Source organism: Astyanax mexicanus, chromosome 8 (assembly GCF_023375975.1).
Source record: "Astyanax mexicanus isolate ESR-SI-001 chromosome 8, AstMex3_surface, whole genome shotgun sequence".
Classification (NCBI taxonomy): domain Eukaryota; kingdom Metazoa; phylum Chordata; class Actinopteri; order Characiformes; family Acestrorhamphidae; genus Astyanax; species Astyanax mexicanus.
This window is the reverse complement of record NC_064415.1, coordinates 43,422,037-43,444,645: the sequence shown is the minus strand read 5'-3', so window position 1 is coordinate 43,444,645 and position 22,609 is coordinate 43,422,037. Positions and strand designations below refer to the sequence as shown.

General features: G+C 39.2%; 1 protein-coding gene across 1 annotated transcript in view; it reads left to right on the top strand.

Moving 5' to 3' along the window:
• Positions 1-22,609, top strand: part of asap1a (ArfGAP with SH3 domain, ankyrin repeat and PH domain 1a) — a 122,084-nt gene extending 99,475 nt beyond the window's left edge. The window contains exons 16-30 of the mRNA XM_022678005.2: positions 624-787; positions 2,627-2,760; positions 4,524-4,615; positions 4,823-5,009; positions 7,999-8,084; positions 8,197-8,312; positions 8,896-8,963; positions 9,126-9,233; positions 10,390-10,618; positions 15,174-15,338; positions 15,740-15,815; positions 15,932-15,996; positions 18,520-19,115; positions 20,204-20,326; positions 20,449-22,609. Of these exons, the coding sequence (XP_022533726.2) occupies positions 624-787; positions 2,627-2,760; positions 4,524-4,615; positions 4,823-5,009; positions 7,999-8,084; positions 8,197-8,312; positions 8,896-8,963; positions 9,126-9,233; positions 10,390-10,618; positions 15,174-15,338; positions 15,740-15,815; positions 15,932-15,996; positions 18,520-19,115; positions 20,204-20,326; positions 20,449-20,523 (2,284 nt within the window). The 3' untranslated portion in view covers positions 20,524-22,609. The remainder of the gene's footprint in view (positions 1-623; positions 788-2,626; positions 2,761-4,523; positions 4,616-4,822; positions 5,010-7,998; positions 8,085-8,196; positions 8,313-8,895; positions 8,964-9,125; positions 9,234-10,389; positions 10,619-15,173; positions 15,339-15,739; positions 15,816-15,931; positions 15,997-18,519; positions 19,116-20,203; positions 20,327-20,448) is intronic.

The window sequence follows — 22,609 nt, the reverse complement described above, 5'->3', positions numbered from 1 at the left end:
TAGCTAGTAGAGGGAGCTATTTATTATATGCAGCCTTTTCCTTCAGAGAATGCTGTATTTTAAAATCTCAATATTTTGAAATTTTAACATTTGTCCCATTTCCTATTAATTATGTAACTTGGAGTGTTTTGCATTTGGTTTGGTCCGTTTACAGAGAAGGAGAAACCAAAGTGCACCAAAATACAAAATAAACAAACCAAAACAACTCTGTGAAGCGTTTGGGTGGCTTTTGTTGGGGGTGTGGTTATTTTATATAGATTAATTCACTGTATACCTGTAACTCTACCTCTTCACAACTTTACAACTGATGCTCTCAAACACATTAAGAGACAAGAATTTCAAGTAATTAACTCTTGACCAGTTCAGCACAGCTGTTAACTAAAAGCCTGAATTCCAGGTGACTGTCCAGCCAAGATGTGCAAAGCTGTCATCTAAACAAGAATCTAAAATATAAAACATATTCTAGTTTGTTTCATTTTTTCTGTAGTAAATATTTCCACATATATATTTTTCATATTCTGGATTAGTATAAATCTATAATGCAGAACATTTTAAAACTGTATATACCTGTATGTTTAACTGTGTTTGTATGTGTGTATGTATGTGTGTGTGTGTGTGTGCAGATGGATCTCAGTGCTGACCAACAGTAAGGAGGAGGCTCTGAACATGGCCTTCAGGGGAGAGCAAAGCGCTGGAGATGACAGTCTGGAGGATCTAACCAAAGCCATCATTGAAGATGTGCTGCGTATGCCTGGCAACGAAGTGTGCTGCGACTGCGGAGCGCCAGGTTACACACCTGCTAATGTGTTTAAACATGTGTGGCTGTGTGTGTGTGTGTGTGTGTGTGTGTGTGTGTGTGTTGGGGGTGTGTAGTCGCAGTGCAGCGTCTCTGAGTCATCAGATTCAGTCTGTGTCAGTGTTTATTTGGCAGAGAAACAAGACTGTGGCACATGGTGCCACTGGAAACATGCTCTAATATTGTGCTTCTTTTGTCTTTTTACCTTTAAATATACACATAAGAGTAGCACAGTTTGACAGGGTAGCACAACTTGACAGAACACCTGATGACTGGGCTTGCTGTGTGGGCCTATTTAATTCAAATGAAGCAACAGGTGTAGTCAATCATCAGTTTAAGATTTTTAATCAACCTCACTGTGATCTATAGTTCTATAAATCCGTTTTCAGCTTCTCCTTCGCGGTTGAAAGGCAGCTCTCATACACAGCGGAACTTTTTGTCGGAGGGCGGGGCTACGCTCATGCAGCCGCTCTCTCTCTCTGTTGAAAAACCCTGGGCTACAGTGTGCTGCGCCATTAGCGTAGCGCGCGCGCTTGCGTAGCTTAGCGGGAGGGATCGTCGATCCTCTTTTTGACTTTGAGGCTCGAGACCATGACATAATTTCGTGACACCCCTAATGGTTAACGTGTTGGAGGATGGGAGGAGGATTGATAACTGCTTTCTTGTCCAAACTACGGCCTATGTGCCATTTGTGGCCCGTTGCCTTTTTTGAAGTGGCCCGCAAGGTATTTTAGAAATAGGTTTTTATAATGTGAGATTCAAAGTGTAAATGTTAGGTGTCAGAAAATGGGCCAAAGGGTCTAAAAGCAGAGAGTATACGCAGTTGTAGCATGGAAAACGGGCCAACAATTCTAAAACTCTAAAGAAACAAAAAATGGATAGCAAATGCAGAAAATTTCAGGAATGTTGGGAAAATTACTATTTTTGAACTGAGTTCAAAGGGAAGTGTGTATGTTTAATTTGTCAGGAATCAGTTGCCTAATTAGTAGTATAATATTAGGAGACATTATAAAACTAAACATCAACAAAAATTTTAGTTTACACAACACTGTCCACGATAGATAACGATAGTAAAGTGAAATGGTGTGTAAATGATAGTAATCAAGAAAATGTATTATTATAAGTAGTATATATCATTATTGAGTCCTTCTGGCCCCCAACAAAAAAAGTTTGGACACCCCTGCTATAGAACATTAGCCATTCTACCAGGAAATTTTACAGCCTGTATATATCATTATTTTAATATAGTTATATATACACTGTCAAATTTGCTGTGTATAGATTCAGCTACACTATAAACTTGTGTTATATTCATATTTTTTTATATTTTTTATATCTTTTCAAAGAGTATAGATTTCAGCTACAACTATTTACCTGTTTCAGAATATTGTTTCTGTGTATCGTTTTATAGCCTGTACAATTCAGCAATGTCTGTCTACTTATTTTATACACTATACTTGTGTAGAATTGAGCTACTATTAATCATTTATTTTTACCAGTGTTAATATGTACTTTTTATGAAGGTGTTACATTTCAGCTACAACTTATCTACTTCATAGAAAAAAATATAGAATGAGAACAATTAGATGGGTTTAAGCCAGAACTCCTCTCTGACAGACAAAATGGGGGTTTACACAGTTAAAAACCCCATGTTCTTTATTGATGTTTCAGCTGCTCAGACTCTTCTTTACTGATGTGTTCTTCAAAATGTAGTGTCTGACGCCCCCTTCTGGATTAATGTTGAAGTGCACAGCTTTTCTTTCCATTGCCTTCCAGCACTAATGGCTGCCATAACTCACCTCAGTGTGTCTATGTCTGTTTTTGTTACAGAACCTAAGTGGTTGTCCACTAATCTGGGCATCCTGACGTGTATCGAGTGTTCAGGGATCCACAGAGAGATGGGTGTTCATATCTCACGCATCCAGTCCATGGAACTGGACAAACTAGGCACTTCAGAACTCTTGGTGAGCCGGCATGCAACTAGCTGGGTTTAGGCCCAATCCCAGTTCACCACTTAGCCTTACTCCTCTGTTTTGTGTGTGCACGGCCAGAGGGGTATGGTGTATTTTCCTTGTTAAAAACTACGATAACTATTATATTACTATAGTTTAATGTGTAGTTTCAATGTTTTCTTCATTTTCTTCATAACAGTCATAAAAAAAATCTCAGTAGCTAGCTAACAAATATTCCTGTTCCACCTTAAATGGTGCAACAGACAGCAGAAGCTGCACCATTTAAGGTGGAACGGAAAAATAAAAGTTGTTAAAAGCTCATTTTAGCTCCCAATCAAAAATGTAGCACTCCACTGCTATATACTGTATTTTACGCAATATAAGACACATTATCATCGAACGTCTATTGTCTGGTCTTTTTTCATACATAAGGCACAGCAGATTATAAGGTGCATTTTAATTGACAGTAGTAAGGAACAGGGGTGTCACCATGTTTCCCTTCTAATTTGGAAGCTGTGGGAAGAGCCTAAGTGAACAAAACTGTAATTTTTAAAACAAAAAATATTTTCTTATATAAGTCAAAATGAGCGTTGGATGTTACTCTACACAGATTTCTTTTCTGAAAATTGTTTAAAGGGCCTCCGTTTATTTACAGTAAGCTTAGATTTCCAATATTTTCAACAGCACAGTTAGCAGCAGGGCTAGCCACTTAGCGCTAGTAAATGGGGCCCAATAGCGCTACACTGAGGAGCCCTGAGTGTTCAGGTAACCCAGGGTGCTATCATTTGTGGTTCGTCGCACGTAGCTTGTTTTAACACATTAAACACTTAGGCTACAGTGTAGGGTGACCAGATTTGGGTTTCTGAAAAGGAGGACACCTTTTTTAGGGGGGGGGGGGGGGGGTTCTCTGATATAACAGCTCAATTCTAATTCATCAGGTTAAAGGTTCTCCCTTGTTTAAACAGTTATAATATGTATTTGTATCAGGCTACAAACAGGGCTGCTTTATGAATTCATGCAATGCAACTACGTCTTAAAAGCATTTGACACTGTTTTACTCTTATTTAGTGTGGGCATACATTTAGCTAATATTACTTTTTATATTTTTTACACTTACTTTTAAAGTTAACTGATCAATTATCAGTTTTAAAATCTGTTATTTCACTTGTTTTAGTGCTTTTTAAAACACAGCATAGAGGCTAAAAAAATCAAACTATGCAGCCTTTCAACACACCTTTAACCTAAATACAGTCATATGAAAAAGTTTGGGCACCCCTATTATTCTTAATAATTTTTAGTTCTAAATATTTGGGTTTTTGCAGCAGCCATTTCAGTTTGATATATCTAATAACTGATGGACACAATAATATTTCAGGATTGAAATGAGGTTTATTGTACTAACAGAAAATGTGCAATATGCATTAAACCAAAAATTGACCGGTGCAAAAGTATGGGCACCCTTATCATTTTATTGATTTGAATACTCCTAACTACTTTTTACTGACTTACTGAAGCACAAAATTGGTTTGGTAACCTCATTGAGCATTGAACTTTATAGCCAGGTGTATCCAATCATGAGAAAAGGTATTTAAGGTGGCCAATTGCAAGTTGTTCTCCTATTTGAATCTCCATTTCTGCAAGCACGCCACAAACAGAGTCGCCTGTGCTTTTGCACCATTCCAATATCTTTATACATTCATAGAAATGTCAGATCTTTTTTTATTTATTTAAAAGCTTACAGAATAATAAATGACACTTTTCTTAACTCTTCTCAGCTGGCCAAGAACATTGGGAACAGTAGTTTTAATGAAGTCCTGGAAGGAAACCTCCCGAGCCCCTCGCCAAAGCCTGCGCCATCCAGCGACATGTGAGTAGAGTAAAATCCCGCGTAGCTTCAGTTGATTATAGACATAGTTAAATTCTCATAAATTATAGTGTGAAGGATAACATATAGAAATTTTCTGGCATAGCAACCACTTAGCAAAGACTTACCATTTTTCCACTTTGTAGCAGTAACAGAAATGTGTTAAAAAATGTAATATATTTAGTATAATATAATGTGCGTTTTCTGCAGGACTGAGAGGAAGGAGTATATCAATGCTAAATATGTGGAGCACCGTTTTGCACGGCGGACGGCCACTACGGCCACAGCCAGGCAGGGGGACCTGTACGAGGCGGTGCGGACTCGAGACCTGCTTGGCCTGGTGCAGCTCTATGCAGATGGGGTGGAGATGCTGGAGCCATTCCCTGAGGCAGGACAGGTATAAAGTTACACACAGTAACACACAGACACACTCTTAATATATCATTTTCAGTGCAGAATTTTAGTCTAAATATTTTAGTCCGTCACCAGATGACTGATTTCTGTTAGCTATACCTTTGCATTTGTTTGCTTTGATGTTTAATAAAAACTATGATCAGAACAGTCAAAACAAAGGGATGAAGTAGTAATGGAAAAACCAGTCTGCTACGCATGAGTATCAACTGATTTGCTTCCAAATTATTAATGACTACAAAATTAAAGAATTATAAGAATAATTTTCTTAATAAAAGACTATTCAGAACATTACAGAAGGCCTGCATGATGATGCATTGCTAAGTTTACATGAAAAGGTTATTGTGTCATCCTGTTTTGGCCTCACTAATGTAGATAAATATTGGCCCTTAAAACACTGATCAGTTTATCTCCAGTTTTGGTGTGGTGTGGTTTCTGAAAACTTTATTTTGAGAGAAGATACAGAACATTACAGAAGTCCTGCACTAGAGACCGCTGTCACCACAGTCTATAAGTAGTAAAAATGGTGCAAACCACACACAAGGGAATTACCTTCAAAATATTGTTTAAGCACTGGAGAAGCAGACCTTTTCGGTTGTGCTTCGACTCTGAACTCCACGGTGCAGTTCTGCATGGAAATTATTGGTACTCAAAATTCCATTGTTTTTAATAAGGTCCAGCCCCACCCTCAATCAATATAGGTGATTGGCCAATCAAGCTAAAAGATTATCTTCAATTGATATTGGCTGAAAACAGTGTAAAGGATAACATGGCATCTTGCCCCAACCTCAGTGAGTATCGTCGATTGAACACTGGTATTGACTCAAATCAAAATGCTGATTGGTCCTTTTCTAACTACAACGTAGTTAAGAAAGTTTAAAGAGATATAACTATATATTTAGTATGTCCACTAAGCATATTTACACCAGGTTGTTTTCTGATGGCCACAAAATGAATCATAGGCCATAAATGTTCAGCACAATGTGGATGTAGTGTTTAATATAAGATGATGATGGAACTGATTGTTTAGGAACTGTTCAGCAGCAGTACATTGAGTGTCCTCTCTGCAGTCAGGCCTTGCTTTTTAGTCTATAGATTCATTTCTGCTTTTCTTTCTTCCCTCAGTAACACCCACAGGGACTTTTTTTAGTGTTTCATCTAGTGGTGGTGATGGTGGTGGTTTGACATTTCAGTGTTAGATCAGAAGGATAAATGTGGCCAAGATGTCCGACTCTCTGACCAACTACGAACTTAGAATCTCAGTTTCCTAAACTGCCCAGAGCTGTTCCAGCCAACATCAGTTATGTAAAATGTGTAAATGAATAGTTGAAGAAACACTTTGTTTAGATTCAGAACTCATAGAGAAACCCTGAACTGACCAACCATTGTCAACAGTTGCTATAAACAGATATTGCTATAAAGCACTCATTTGGGGGAGGAGCATGAATTTGTCAGTTACACACTTCTCTTCCTAAATTGCATGACCAGCTTCAAGTGATATTGTCGGAATCCAGGCTCTGAACACGGAATCTGAAACCCGGGCTGTTTTTTTCATTCAAGCGTGCAAAACGTTTTGCGGCCTTTGCCCCTTCCTCCAAAACAAAAGGTTACACCACTTCTATAGTAGGACTTGTAGAGCAGGTTTTCACTACCCTTTAATTTAAAAGGATCTGAAAATGTCTTGGTTATCCACGGCTTCCAGACATACATATGTGTGCGCATATGTAACCTAGTTCTAGACCAAATCGCAGAAGTTAAACAGTCTACAGTTAAAACTATTTGTATTGTCTAGACCAGACTTTGTCTATGTTCAGCAAACAGACCACAGGTTATACTTGGCTGGTGAAAGAATATATGCATGTGATAATGACCTCTGTGTTTTAAAGCAAGATTTATAAATTTTTTTTTATTAAATTAGCAGCTTCAAAAAAGTGGGGTGGGAGGCCAAAAAAAATAAAATAAAATAACATGCTTACCTCAATTAACAGGCTTCTTTCAATTTCAGGGACGGTTCTGTATTTCTCAGCTTGTCCAGACATGCATGTAAAGGTTAAAATGACAATGCTTATACAACAATATTTAAGGTCTTAAATTGTCTTAAATTTAATGTAAATTTGCTGTAGGTATTACATTTTCAGACAATGTGTTTAATGCCGGTGGGAAAACACTGTAAACATCTAATCTGGGGAGAGAACTAAGGTTAGCAAAGAGCTAGCTAACATTAATGGCAAGTAAACTAACATATTAACTTTAGCGGCAAGATAGCTAATATACTAACTTTAGTGGCAAGCTAGCTAACATACTAACTTTAGCTTGCTACAGCTAGCTAGCTAATGTTACTAGGGATAGAACTAAGGTTAGCGGAGAACTGGCTAACATTAGCATTGAGTTAGCTATCATACTAATGTTAGCAGCAAGCCTGCTAACATACTAACTTTAGCTAGCTTAAACGAGCTAGCTAACATTACTAGGGATAGAACAAAGGTTAGCGGAGAGCTGGCTAACATTAACATGAGTTAGCTATCATACTAATGTTAGCAGCAAGCCTGCTAACATACTAACTTTAGCTAGCTTAAACGAGCTAGCTAACATTACTAGGGATAGAACAAAGGTTAGCGGAGAGCTAGCTAACATTAGCGTGAGTTAGCTATCATACTCACGTCAGTGAAAAGTTAGATAACATTACTGGGGAACTAAAGAAATTATGAGTACATTTTTGGGTCTTAAATTAAATTGAGTCAAAGCATTAAATTTGACTTCTAAATGGTGCAAGAATCCTGCATATTCAGGGAGGTGCTGCGGTGTGTACGCAGCGATGTGTATGCTACAGCGTAAACTTGATGCAGAAGTATAAACTGGCCTTGAGTTCTGCATCATAGCTTAAACACTTTATGACTGCAGGGGGAGCCCAGGAGCAAGAAACACCAGTTTACAATAAAATAACTTTTTTAAACGTTTGCAAATGTGTGTGGCAGGACCCTGGAGAGACTGCTTTACACTTTGCTGTGCGGACTTCAGACCAGACCTCCCTGCCTCTGGTGGATTTCCTGGTTCAGAATAGGTAAGGACCTGTGCTGAGTGTCCTGTGGGTTTGCAATGAAGCCTAAAGTAGAAGTTCTAAATTAAGGATTGAGGTTCCGGTAAAGCACTTTTGTTTATGTGTGTTTGGACAGTGGCCCTCTGGACAGACAGACGGACAGCGGGAACACTGCCCTCCATTACTGCTGCACCTACGAAAGACCAGAGTGTCTGAAGCTGCTGCTCAGGGGAAAACCTTCTATTGATTTAGGTGAGCGAAAGAGTGAATACAGAATTAAACCTTTTTTTTAATGTGTTTAAAGACTGGTACATGGAAAACTGTAAAAGTCATTAAAGCATAACAGTTGCAGTTCCTGTAGTTTACTCACTCTTTAACCCTTTCAAACCCTTTTTAATGTTATTTTTAAATGTTTTGTTGCACATAACACTGTTTGAGAGCTGTTGTCCATCAATAGAATAGACTGTGAACCGACCAATAAATGAGTTTATAAACCAATGAAACATTAACCTGGCCCCGCCTATGAACTGGAATAACAGTAGTACTAGAAGCATAGAGGCAAAGTAACAGCTCATTTTTACTAATTTTATGTGACCTTTTATTCATGTTTTTTACTGTTTAGGAATGGTTTATAATATAAAAAGATCAATATGAAATATAAAATATTACACGCAGGCTCCCGATGCAATGGATATACAAAAGCTATTAAATGTTTTAGTTCATTTGATTTGAGTCTTCTTGTCTGCTCATTACAGACATAAAATAGCATTCTTACATGTTTTTCTCCATCACTTGAGATAATTCAGGCCTGGGTTAATGTAATCTGTGGTTTCAGTCAATCAGAATGGGGAGACAGCCTTGGACATCGCGAGGAGGTTAAAAAACTCACAGTGTGAAGAACCTGTAAGTGGATTATTGTTGGCCAAATCTGATATTTCAGCTGCACTTGCAACAATACTTGTGTTTTTAAACTGTAATTCAAAAGTAAAAGAGGAACTGTGTGGTTTTAAGCCTGAGGTACGTGTATATTTGTGTGTGTGTGTGTGTGTGTGTGTGTGTGTGTAGCTGGTGGAGGCAGCAGCTGGGAAGTTCAACCCTCATGTCCACGTGGAGTACGACTGGAACCTGCGGCTGGAGGAGATTGATGAGAGTGATGATGACCTGGATGACAAGGTTAGACTGCTGTAGACCAGTATTAGATCTATTAGAAGAACTACAGCATTGGAAATGCCTCTGTGCCTCAAAAGATGCCTCTGAGTCACAAAAGAGTCAAAATTCATTATATGAGCAAACATACATATATTAATCATCTCTTATATATTGAGTCCCATCACCACAAGTGACTCACCATTTGTGATTAAACACCTAGTCATGCAATCTGCATTTTTTAACATTAGTGGAAGAGTAGGTGATTCTAAAAAGCTTAATAAAAAGATTGATTACAGTGGTACTATAATAAAATGCAACAAGGTCGTTTCTGAAATGTATTCTCACCTAGATATTCCACTGTCAACTGTGAGTGCTATTACTTTAGAGTGGAAGAGTTTATGAACCACAGCAACTCAGCTACAAAGCTTCAGATCATGTGAAGTTGCAGAGCTTGGTCTACCGATTTCTACGGTTCATAGTGCAGAAAAGTTAAGTAGTTGAGTAGCTGCATGCAAGCCTTCCATTACCATGCACAATACAAAGATTTGGTTGAAGTAGTGTAAAACATACTGACAAATCATACTTCTTCAGCTGATGGATGAGTCTGGATTTGGCTATTGCCAGGAGAACATAACCTGCCTGATTGTGACTACCTGTGCCATTTATAAAGTTTGAGAAGGGATAATGTAAAAGGGTTTATAGGGTTGTTTTTCAGGCATCAGCCTAGACTCATTAGTCCCAGTGAAGCAAAATCATAATGCTTTTGCATACCAAGACTCTTTAGACAGTTGTATGCTTCACTAGAGATTGTGTTTGGTACATTTATTGTGGAACAACTTGACTGGCCACAAATCCCTGATCTCAAACCTTTAGGATGATCTAGAAGAGAGATTGTGTGCGAGGCCCTCTCCCCAATATCAGTGTCTAATCTCACATATACTCCTCTGTGTTAAAAAGGATTCACACAGACACACTCTAAAACACTCTTTATTGCATTATAATAGGGACATGTAAAGGTCTGTGTTTTAGTTTTGATTTCCATAATTAGCTCTAATTTACAGTGTCTAATGAATAATTACAACTTTTAAAAAGATCTCACCAGAATAACACGTATAGTCTGATCATAAGTCAGTTATTATGTACACATGTAGGCTACATTTGCTTTTTATAATCCATCCAGCAACCGAGCCCAGTGAAGAAGGAGCGTTCTCCACGGCCACAGAGCTTCTGCCACTCGTCCAGTGTCTCCCCCCAGGAGAAGCTGTCCTTGCCTGGTTACCTGGGTCACAGAGACAAACAGCGGCTCTCCTACGGAGCCTTCGCCAACCCTGTCTACAGTACCTCCACTGATCAGCCATCCTCGCCCGGCGCTGACGGCCCCGCGGTGGCCAGCAAGAGCATCGCCAAAGGTACAGACCACTCACTTCATTTAGCACATAGAGAAGGATGTCTTACCACTAGGGGAGGCTAATATGGCCCTCAAATAATATCACAATATTTCAGGGAATCTGTGTGATAGGCAAAACTATTTGTTTCATATTAAGTATTTACTACTGATATTTACAACTAAATAAATATTCATTAAAAATATTAACATGTATATCGTCGCTGTCCAATGAAAAACACCAAAACAGCAACTTTACAGGAGAGAGAAAAAAAACCTTGTAAACTTTCAATGGAAGTCAATGTAAAAAGAGCTTATTTCGGGTCATTTTGAAGAGTTTCTATTGGTCCGTTCATCAAGACATTTTGGCACAGTGTAAGGGACAGTTTGTCTGTTTAAATTATGTAGTTTTGTAAAAATTTACAAAAATGGAGATAATTGTTTTTCATAGGACAGCGACGATGTAAACATTTAAATGTGGCATTACATTACATTGCATTGAGCGGACGCTTTTATCCAAAGTGACAAATAATAATGTACATCATTATGTATTTAGCAATAGAGGACATAAAAGTTCAAGGCAAAAACATTTTTAGTTAGGGCCTAAAGGAGGTCAAAGGAAAATAGTGGGATAGAGGAGTGAAGAAGGGGAAGAAGGAAATGAGGTTAGAAGTAGTTAGTGTGTTAGAGGTGTTAGGAGAGTATGGGCTCTTTGAAGAGCTCTGTCTTCAGGAGTTTCTTAAAGATAGCGAGAGATTCTCCTGATCTGGTAGTGGAAGGTAGTTTGTTCCACTATTGGGGAACCAGGTAGGAGAACAGTCTGGATTTCTTTGTGTGAAAGTTTAGTAAAGCTAGACAACTTTCACTTGAGGAGCCTTTATACAATTATACAAAATTGACTCTTAGAGCTTCACAGTAAAAAAAAAGAAAAAAAAAAAGAACTGCTTTCAAGACAGAATACAGCTATTACCACAAAAAAAGAGATTCACACTTTATGGTTATATTTTATTATATTAGGGATAGCCTCGATCACAAAATCCGAAATCGGGGTCAATCACATAATATTCAAAGGACTAAAATCGGGTGGAACAGATCCAGATCACTGTTTTAACATTACGTTGGTAATCCATTAGTTCACAATAGACTCAAGCACATTGAGAATGCCCATGCTGCATTCACACTGGCAGTAAAAGTCTCATGTTGTAAGTGTGTTCATTCCTGTTTGCACTGTTACAATGTTGCTCAATGCTGGTTTATGGCCGTCACAGAGGCTAATCCAGCAGGCTACCCATAGAGCTATTTGCTACTTTCATCCTCTCTTAACTTTCCCCCAAACTCTCAACATACCGTCACTGTGCTGAAGACTCTCAAGCACTTTCTCTTTCAAAATTTGCTGACACAAACACACACACACAGTTTTGTCTTTTTTAAATTGAAATATTTAAAAAAAACTGCAATATATGCAGCTACACTAGCTTTTATGTTCTCTATTAAAGCGCTGATGACCTCAGTAACTCACCACATTACAATATTCTCTTTAAAAAAAAAAGTATCAAAACTTCTCTATATTATAATACAATAAAAAAGTCACTAATAAATCTGGTCTGCCAAACCTAAACTACACTGCTTTATTATTACTGACTCTCTCCCAAACAGATCTACCAGCAAAATGAATCGTGATCTTGCCTATGCCTATTTAATACTTGTTTATTTTGTATCTTTTTTAATATGAATAAAAAAACCTTAAGGGACAACTTAGAGGTGTTCTTTTTTATTATTATTCTTTTACTTTTTTCTAAAGGATCAGGTTATCAGGACCTCCCTGTATTATATTAAACAATTGTATATGGTACACCCTATAAACCACGCACTTTAAAAGCATACAGAAACGGATGTCTCACCACAGCACACAAAAAAAAGGCCTGTTTCTGCTATAGAACATGGGTTACGATAACTCAATAAGTGAGAATAAGAGCTACTGAATATAGCCTGAGGGAGGAAATAACACCACTCTACAGCACATCAGCAGCTTTTAACATGTAAAAAGGAAGCTGTATTAGCATGGGCTGTAACTGATGTTGTATTTAGTTCTGCTGGTTGCGAGGGGAAGACTGTTTCTGTTTATCTCACAGAAAATGAATCCACACCACCGCTACACACCCAGCAATAATCACGTATGAGCCCAGAACAGTGAGTGCTGGAGACACGCCCTTTTCCTGACCCGTGCTGCTGGCAGTCAGGCAGCCAGTGTTTACTTAATACCTGAGCAGGAATAGCAGGAATGTGTCGCCCCAGGCCACAGTATAATACTGCACTTTCCATTCCAGTCACACCTGACCGAGGAGCTGCATTGTTGTTTCTGTGCTCTCTAGAATGTGTTTCATATTTTCTAGTGTCATTTTTTAACTTCTGTAGTTTTTTTGTGTTACTGAACTACATTTTCTGATTCCACAACTAACACAATTAGAAAAGCAGCTACTCAACCTTTTCTGTTATAATGTCATTACAAAAACTTGCCATCTGACAGCATTGTTAATTGAAGCTCCTGGTGAGCTATACATACTGTATAGCTCACCAGGAGGGAGAGACTAACAGAATCAGGACTGACTTATTAAAAAATAAAACTAATTGACATATATAAAGTGAATTTGCAACAATTAGCACATAAAAGCATATCTGTATACTTAAGGACTTTTTATGAACTCTGTGTAGACCCTGATAAATCACTACACTGAGGCAGACATATACAGCTCTGGAAAAAAATAAGAGACCACTTAATGATGAGTTTCTTTGATTTTACCAAATTAAAAACCCAGGAGTGGCATAAAGTTATCCAAAAGCAGTGTGTAAGACTGGTAGAGGGAAAAAAACAGTATTGTTACACCAGGATTATTCAGCCAAATATTGATTTCAAAACTCTTAAGACTTTATGAATATGAACTTGTTTTTTTAGTTTTTTTGCATTATTTGAGGTATGAAAACATTTTTTTGTTATTTCAGCCATTTTTTACTCAAACATATACCTATAAATAGCAAAATTAGAGAAACTGATTCAGAAGCTGAAGTGATCTCTTACTTTTCCAGAGCTGTATATACAGATGATGATACATGCACTAGATTTTTCCTGTTTTGGGATTGAAACTAGGATTTAATTTCTGAAAGTTATCAGACTTTTGCTGTTTTTCCAATTTGGAATACTCGCTCATAATTGATATTTGGTTAGATAGTGCAATTAGTGCTATTTATTATAATCTATAATAAAGATGTATCGTGTCTCTATATTACTCTGAAACCAAGTTATGAAACCTAGATTACAGCAGATCATACGCACCGGATTATAAGGCACACTATGTGACACTAGTAAGGAACAAGGGTGTCGCTATGTTTCCTTTCTAATTCAGCAGGTCTCGTCGCTGTGTGTGTGTTTGTTGGTGGGGGGATTGTGGGTGCCTAAGTGATTAAAACTGTAACTGCCGCAGTTAGCAGCATCGCACTTAACGCTAGTAAATACCACCTGACAGATCTACACTGAGGAACCCAGGTAAGCCAGGGCTAGTGCTGTGGTAAGAGTCTAATGCTAATACTGCTCCAGCCTCTGTGCTGGAAAAAACTTCACTGAAACTCCTTTATAACGATGCACTTCAGCAGAGTGGCTTTACTGCTGCTTACAACCTGACCGGTAGAATTCTCTCCAGGAGAATCTCTCGCTATCTTTAAGAAACTCCTGAAGACAGAGCTCTTCAAAGAGCACTTACTCTCCTAACACCTCTAACTAACTACCTTCTACTACCAGATCAGGAGAATCTCTCACTATCTTTAATAAACTCCTGAAGACAGAGCTCTTCAAAGAGCACTTACTCTCTTAACACCTCTAACACACTAACTACTTCTAACCTCATTTCCTTCTTTCCCTCCTTCACTCCTCTATCCTATTATTCCCCTTTGACCTCCTTTTATCCCTATCCAAAGATGTTTTACCTTTCAACTTATTTTACATTGTACTTGACTATTGTAAGTCGCTTTGGACAAAAGCGTCTGCTAAATGTAATGTAATGTAATGTAATGTAATTCATACATAAGGCGCAATATTCATTACTTAAGTGCACCTTATAGTGCAAAAAATATGGTAATGGAAGGTATGATTGTAATATGTTTTTTTAAAGATAAAAAACTTTAGTAAATGGTCAAGTAGACTTATTTGCTCATGTGTATTTTCAGAAAGCCACACTGTGGGGCACTGTGCGAGCTCACTGATTAAGGATGTGACCATGCTCTAATAACAGGTGGTCATTAGGTTGTGTTGCTAAGTGGATGCCAGATGGGTTACTAAGAAGATGTTTTGTGGTTGCTAGAGTGTTGCTAGGTGGTATTAAAGTTGTTTGAATTGTTATATTTGAAATGTTTTGAAAAACTTTGCACCCCATTCATTCCTATGGCGAGGATAAAAAAATATAAGAAGGAATCCCAGGATTAAAAAAAGACAGAATTTTCCACATAATGCTGCATAAGTCTATATAAATGATGATGGGATTTATTTTTCACTTTTGTTCTCTCTTTCTTCCTCTTTTTCTCTTTTTCAGCTCCCTCCACTGGCCCTCCCACCTCCCTCCCTCTGGGCTCCCAGACATGTACAAGCGGCAGCTCCACCCTGTCCAAGAAGAGAGCTCCTCCTCCTCCTCCAGGAGGCCACAAGCGCACACTCTCAGACCCTCCCAGCCCTGTGCTCCAGGGTCCACAGTGCAAAGGTGAGCTAACCGTAGTCATTTCTTTCATTTCAAATTTTAAAAACAGACAAAAACACAGAATATCCATCATTAGTTCTTCACCAACATACAGAGCAACAGCAGAGGGACTTTCTGGATTTTAATTTGTTACGTAACTGGAATAGCTTGACTGAATCTCCTCCTCTCTCTTCATTAAAACTGTAAGCTTGGTAATAGATGCTAGTCTCCGGTTCCTCTATTTGACTGTGTGAGACTGTTAGAGCTTCCTGACAGGAAAATGATGCTGCTGCAATCTTCTCTTCACTGTCCAGAGCTCTAATGACGTAAACTGAAGTCACCCATGTCCGACCTGAGTGCATTTCCTCTTTTCTAACTCCTAAGATGAGCGTGAACTATAACAGTGTGTTTCCTATTATACACAGGAAGCGAGTTGACTCCTCCACCTGCGAATAGGACATCCCCTGCTAATAAATTTGAAGGAATTCAGCAGCAGCAAAGGTGATTACCAGCAGACCACAATTTACACAGCTATGTACTGTCTGTGTGTAATTATTACATAATCATTATATGGAAACAGCAGGCTCACTGCAATCCTCTTCTTCTCCCTCTTGCAGCACTACTTCTAGTCATACTAAATCAACACTCGGGCCAAGAGTCTTACCCAAACTACCTCAAAAAGGTGAGCTCTTTACTGTTCTTCAATTCAGTTCAGTTCCATTCATTTTGAATCATTTCAATGTCAATGAAATTACATACTAATACAAGGTTCCACAGTACAATAAAACACTTTTAGTCTAGACCTTTACTATGGTAAGATAAAGGATATATGGGACATGGGATATTAGTGCAAATAAAATAAATTAAACACAAGCTGCAGAGTAAACTGTCATGAATAAGCCAAATGTGAGTATATAGTGATTATTATTGGACATTTGTGAGTATATTTGTACGAGTTCAGTATGCTAAGGCAAACTACAGTGGCTTGGTGGCTTGCAAAATTATTCAGTAAAAGTTTTCTACACCTCAGACATAGTAAGCCATAGCCATCTACCCAAACTGACAGATTAAGCAAGGAGAGCACTGGTTAGAAAAGAAGACAAGAGGCTTTGTGTTATGCACTCTACCAATCTGGCCTTTATAGAAAAGTGGCAAAAAGAAATCCATTGTTTACATTTTGCCACAATTCATGGGACAGGGGTGCTGTAAGATGCTGTAGTCCACATGTGTCAAACACAAGGCCCGCGGGCCAGATGTGGCCCGCCACGTCCTTTTATGTGGCCCGCGAGACCTTGTAAGATCTTAGTGTCTATAATAAATAGGTCAGGAGCGTTCTTTGACCAAAAACTACATTTCCCACAATGCTTGTCGATTGTATTACCCGCAAAGTCACGGCTTACTGCCACTACACGGCAGTGTAGTCATTGATGTGGAAACCCTGCCGGAGGGAAGGCGTAACTTCGCGGATGGAATTGAGACATACAAATGTTTATCCCATAATGTCCAGAAAAAGAGAAGTTGATGCAGACGGACGGCTGTGTTTCAAGGCGAAAGACCGGTATGCCTTTTGTGTTACGAAGAGTGTTACTGACCAAAATAAACGCTTTTTAGGAGAGATATAAGTTATGTGTAAATATTTATAAGACAATACCTGACAAAATCTGTTTTAATGACATTAATAAACATCACTGTGACAGCGCTAGTCGCAGTTTCACCTCAGCAAAGGACGAGGACGTGAATCACTTATCTAACCAGCCTTTACTGATTTCTGCCCCCAATAACCCTTCCAATAACCTCCAATAAACTCCGTAGTTATAAAAAAATATGAGGTTAGCAGCGCGCTAACTGACCTGTTTTTAATGTAATTCGAGCAGTGATTCCGTGACGCTGCTCTAAACTGCTGCTGTTAGCTGCTTGGGCTGAAAGATGAACTGTAGAGAGCTGTATTATCCGGTTAGTGGGGTTAAAAATCTTTATTTCATACACAGAAGAACTTAAACATTTTAAAAACGCTCCAGACTGGCTCAGCTGAGCTCTGTAGCCCGTGGCTGGCCTGTAGCTCTGACTTAGTAAAGACTGCGGGCTTGTGCTGCTGCTGCAGCTCCGACTAGTGGTTGGATGAGGAACTGCTAATGTTCTTCACAGCTCACAATTTTTGATTTTATATTTATTAAGCCTTATTTCACTATCAAACGTTTTGATCAAAGTTAATATAACTTGATGTCATTTCTATTCACTTGAATTGTTTGGTTCTTGATTGATGGAGTTTTTGGATTTCATAACATGACAAATTAAAAGGATTTATGTTAATAGAGCAACAAGCAAAAAAATTTTTCCATGCAACTGTAATATTTGATTGAATAAATAATATATTGAGAGTTATTTAACATTAAGGAGTAATTACATTCATTTAATATTACATTTGGTTACATTTTATTACATTTATAAGTTACATCTGGCCCTCAGAGGACAGCCAATATGCCAATGTGGCCCTCGGCCAAAATTAGTTTGACACCCCTGCTGTAGTCAGATGAAATCAAAGTTTTGTGGCGGAAATGTAACACTGCTCATCACCCTGAAAACACCATCCCCACTGTGAAACATGGTGGTGGCAGCATCATTCTGTAGAGATGCTTTTTTCAGCAGGGTCAGGGAAGAAACAACCCTAAAAATACAGCCAGAGCTTTAGTGGAATGATTTAGATCAAAGAATGCTCATGTGTTGGAATGGCCCAAAGCCCTGACCTAAATCTCATTGTGCTACTGTGGCAAGAAATTAAAACTGCTGTTCACAGATGCTCTCCATCCAACCTGGATGAGCTTGAGCTGTTTTACAAAGAAAAATGAGCAAAAATCTCAGTCTCTACATGCACAAAGCTGGTAGAGACAAACCCCAAAAGACTTGCAGCTGTAATCGCAGTGAAAGATGGCTCTACTAATTATTAATATAGGGGGGCTGAATACCTTTCCATATGTTTAAGAACAAAAATAGAACCCTACATTAGAGATGTCACTCTAATGTACAGTAGTGGAGCATTAGAGCACGAATGATGGCCTATGTTTTTTAGATAGACTTAATCTTGGTAAACTTAATAGTAGTTTTATTTATCATAAATATACAATAGTTGCAGCCCTGCTTAATATGCTCAGTTTTACCTATCATGTTTTAAAAAAATCTTGTCCCTATGTTTCTTTCTTTTTTTCAGTGGCATTACGAAAGACTCCAGTCAATGCCCCTTCAGTGGATAAGACCAATCAAGGCCCTGAGGTGCTGCAGAAGCCCAGCCAGAGTGTAGACACGCCTACCAGAGTTTCAGACATACCCAACCGAGCTTCAGACACGCCTATAAGAGCCTCAGACACAATCACCAGACCCACAGAGCCTCCGCCCAAAATACCACAGGCGGCAGAGAGGCCCCAGCCTGGCGAGATTCCACCCAAGCCACACGTCTTAGACCTGCCCCCCAAGCCGCAGCTGTCCGACCTTCCCCCAAAACCGCAGTTATCTGAATTACCCCCCAAACCCCAGCTTTCTGATCTGCCACCCAAACCTCAACTGAAGGACCTCCCGCCTAAGCCACAGCTCTCTGACCTCGCCTCCAAACCCCCGGCACCCACGGCCACAGAGCCGGCACAGAAACAGCCAACTCAAGAGGAGCTTTCTCCCAAACCGCAGCTGTCTGAGGGACAGACCTCCAGCCAGCAGGGGGAGCTCTCACCCAGACAGGCCAGCGAGGACACTAATGGTGCACCGGCGGGTGCTGTAGAGATGCCTGTTCCTTTGCCACGCAAGATCAACATGGTGAGTATTAATAGTACCAGTAGTACTCATGCAAAAATCAGGGGAGATGTCATTTTTTGGCAAGAATTTACGGTCACAGTTTTGCTTCTGGAACACAAATGTAGTTCCAGAAGTTTGCTTCTGTAGCTTTGCTTTGTAGCATTGAAGCTAGTTAATCGCTAATTTATTGCAGATGTAGGTGCGGATGGCTCTAATTTAAGCTTCATAAAAATTGATAAAAATTGTGAAAAGCTAGGCTCCTAAAAGACAACCTGATTTCCAGAAGCCTTTTACATTGTCAAGGACAACGTCTAGAAGCAAAAGTTCCTGCCCTCTCATTTCATCATGTAGCCAGCTAAGGATATTTAAATTGTTTGTCTGAAAAACTTCTAGTTGTGTAAGATTCCCCCCCAAAAAAATAAAAATTAGGTAAAGTTTTGACCAAAACATGGCAAAGAATCATTAATATCTAAATTCCGTTTACATCAGAATGACTGTCACCTATAAGGACTTTGTCCCGGTAATGTGAGAAGAATAAAGATAAATAAAGCTGTAAGATTGGGATGAAGAGATTGATGACAGTCGATGGCTTGTTTTAAATTGTGTTTAAACTCACAATATATAACAATATATTTAACCAAACTCCTTTGTTGATTGTGAGGTTCTTTTAAATACAAAGCACTATCCTAATCTTTTGAGGTCTGCAGACTTTGATGATGGTTAGGTTGAGAAACTTTCCAATCCATGGCAAGACCTTGGAACAGTATACATACGACATATATAAGGATCTGAGTTACTGTTACATAATCCAAACTGTGAAATTTGGGTTATAATATTTCTAAAACAGCTAACATTTCTTTTGGGGTGTTCCCAGAAAGTACCTACCACAATTGCTCCAAGAAAGAACAACCAGTGAGCCGGTGATCATACTAGATATGCTGACACACAAACAGCCGAAACGTTCAAGCTGGCTGTGTCTTGTAAAGTTTAGTCCTCGATGGATCTGAGCAATGTTAGGCAGAAACAAACTTTGGGTACCTTGCAATTATGTCTTGCCTGATATGCCAATGAGATGACGAGATAAAATGTGCTTATGCTTTGCATTTCAGGGGAAGAGCAAAATGAAGAGGGTTAAGACCATCTACGATTGCCAAGCAGACAACGATGACGAGCTGACGTTCGCTGAGGGAGAGGTCATCGTTGTCACTGGAGAAGAGGACCAGGAGTGGTGGGTGAGTATGATGTAACTGTACCTCCAGTATCTTGCAGTAGAACATTCATGCACATTATCCCTGCTGTATGTGAAAGCATGCTAATGTATCATTAACGCCAATATGCTTTATATCTGTTTCAGATCGGGCACATAGAGGGTCAACCTGAGAGAAAAGGAGTCTTCCCCATGTCCTTTGTGCACATTCTGTCTGACTGACATCATGACTGGCAGGTGTGAGGCCACTCCCACTAGCACAAACCACGCCCCTCGCCTCTCACCGGACTGTGGGGCTCCTTCCACCTCCTCTTCCTCCTTCTCTGTATATAGCTGCTGTAACCCAACCAAATCGCAAGAACCCGAACAGAAGAGAAAATACAGAAAAATATATATAGGATCATATGCACACTCTCGGAAACAAAGGGTAATATCCGTACAGTACCTGTCGTTAAGAAACCGCATTATCCTGCCTACCAGTATTACCGTAGCCATGGCGGCCCAGCATGCTGACCTGGGTCTGCAGTAGCTATCCTCGGAAAAAAAAACGAAACAAAAACTAGCACTTAACATTCTTCTCAGTGTATGCTGTAACTTTGTGTATGTGTGTGCACATATGGAATTATATGTATGTCCATATTACATGTGTCTATGTACATACATATGCACAGATGTAAGTGTATATTTATGTACTTATGTATGATGTAAGTGTGCAAAAAAAACGTATGTTAACCCCCCCTGCTTGCTTATGGAGCTCTAACACATTTTAGCTTAGCGTTAGCATTCGTTTTCAGAAGAGTCATCTCTCGGAGTCCTGGAACGACTTTGACGGACGGAGAGAATAGTGATGAAGGTTTTTACTGAATATCGTATCAGTGTTGATAGACATACAGTGGCATGATGATGACCAGAGACTTTAATGGTTGTAGACCTCACAGCATCTCATCTCTCATCTATGCATACAACGAACGTAACTCAGTTTAGAGAATTGAGTTTAGGTTGCTTGCTTGTCATGGCGCATCATACTGAAAAAAAAAAAGAAGAAAAAACAGAAGGAAGGAAAACGGGAGCGCAGTCATCACCTTGTCTCATAGCTTTCAGTACTGTGGTAAAGACTCACCTCCAGCTCCACAGGAGGACACCTGGTGTTATTGGTCAGTGTCCTAGTCCACACTACACACTACACTCTCGCCTAAGCCAGTGTTGCTGAGCTTTGGGAAAGTGTCCTTGTCCCTCTGGGTCGTGGCGAATAGCATGAGTACTACACCTGGTGTACCTGCTCTTCTGCCCGATCCATCTAAAGCCATTTGTCCTGACCTTTTCCCGCCTCACGTATGGAAAGGAAGGAAACTGGTTAGAACGGCTAGACAGTGGACCTGCACACGATGACCAGCACTGGTAATACAGGTTCAGGATGCAAATCTTTTTTTAATCGTCTACTTAACAGTAACCGTGGAATGTGACTTTCGTTTTTATTAGTTTGTTTGTACGGTTGTTTGTTTGTTTGTTTGTTTTTGTTTGAATTTGAAATCAGGAGAACAAAGCAATGAGTGACTGGCTCAGTAACACGGCTCAGAATGAACTTAACGCTTAACGCCTCCTGAGCTTTCCTCAACCAGGGAGACCAGCTTTCACTCTAGGGTTTTTAATGTATTGTCGTATTAACAGAAGGCGGTGTGTATTAATGAACGCCTGCTGTACTAATTTGCTGTTGATAGTATTTGCCACTTATAGGGCTACAGTATGTCAGTATGAAAAGGGATCGGTCGCATCCCTTCGAGTGTATAGGGAATAAATGAATTTTCATTTGTCTTTAGGACATGTTACTAAATGCATTAGCTATAACTGGGGTAAACCACAAAAAGACTTAAGATCTCAGCACAAGCGAAACCAGTGACACTCCATAAACTACGCAAAACCAACCACTGATGCACCATTCCTGTACTGTGTAGTTTTAACCCCCCCATGATGAGTCTGTTACTTGGACCAAAAAAAAAAAGAAAAAGTGTGAAATTCTTGTTTAGATAGGAGACATTTCATGTAGTCTTGGGTAATCCATTAACAGGTGATAGTCTTGTGTTGCCGGCTTTTGTATCACAGACTACAAAAAGCTCAGCTGAAGTTGGGGAAACTCTGTAAATGGCAGCTTCACATGTTCTGTCAGAACTGGATGAGCTAATAACGGACCATTTTAAACTGTATTTTCGCCACTCATTCCCTTCGGTTTTCGTCTTGTGTTTTTGCTGCACTGTAAGTTTAGTCAGAAGAAACAACTTCGCAATCTATGAATAAATATTTTACGTTGAAA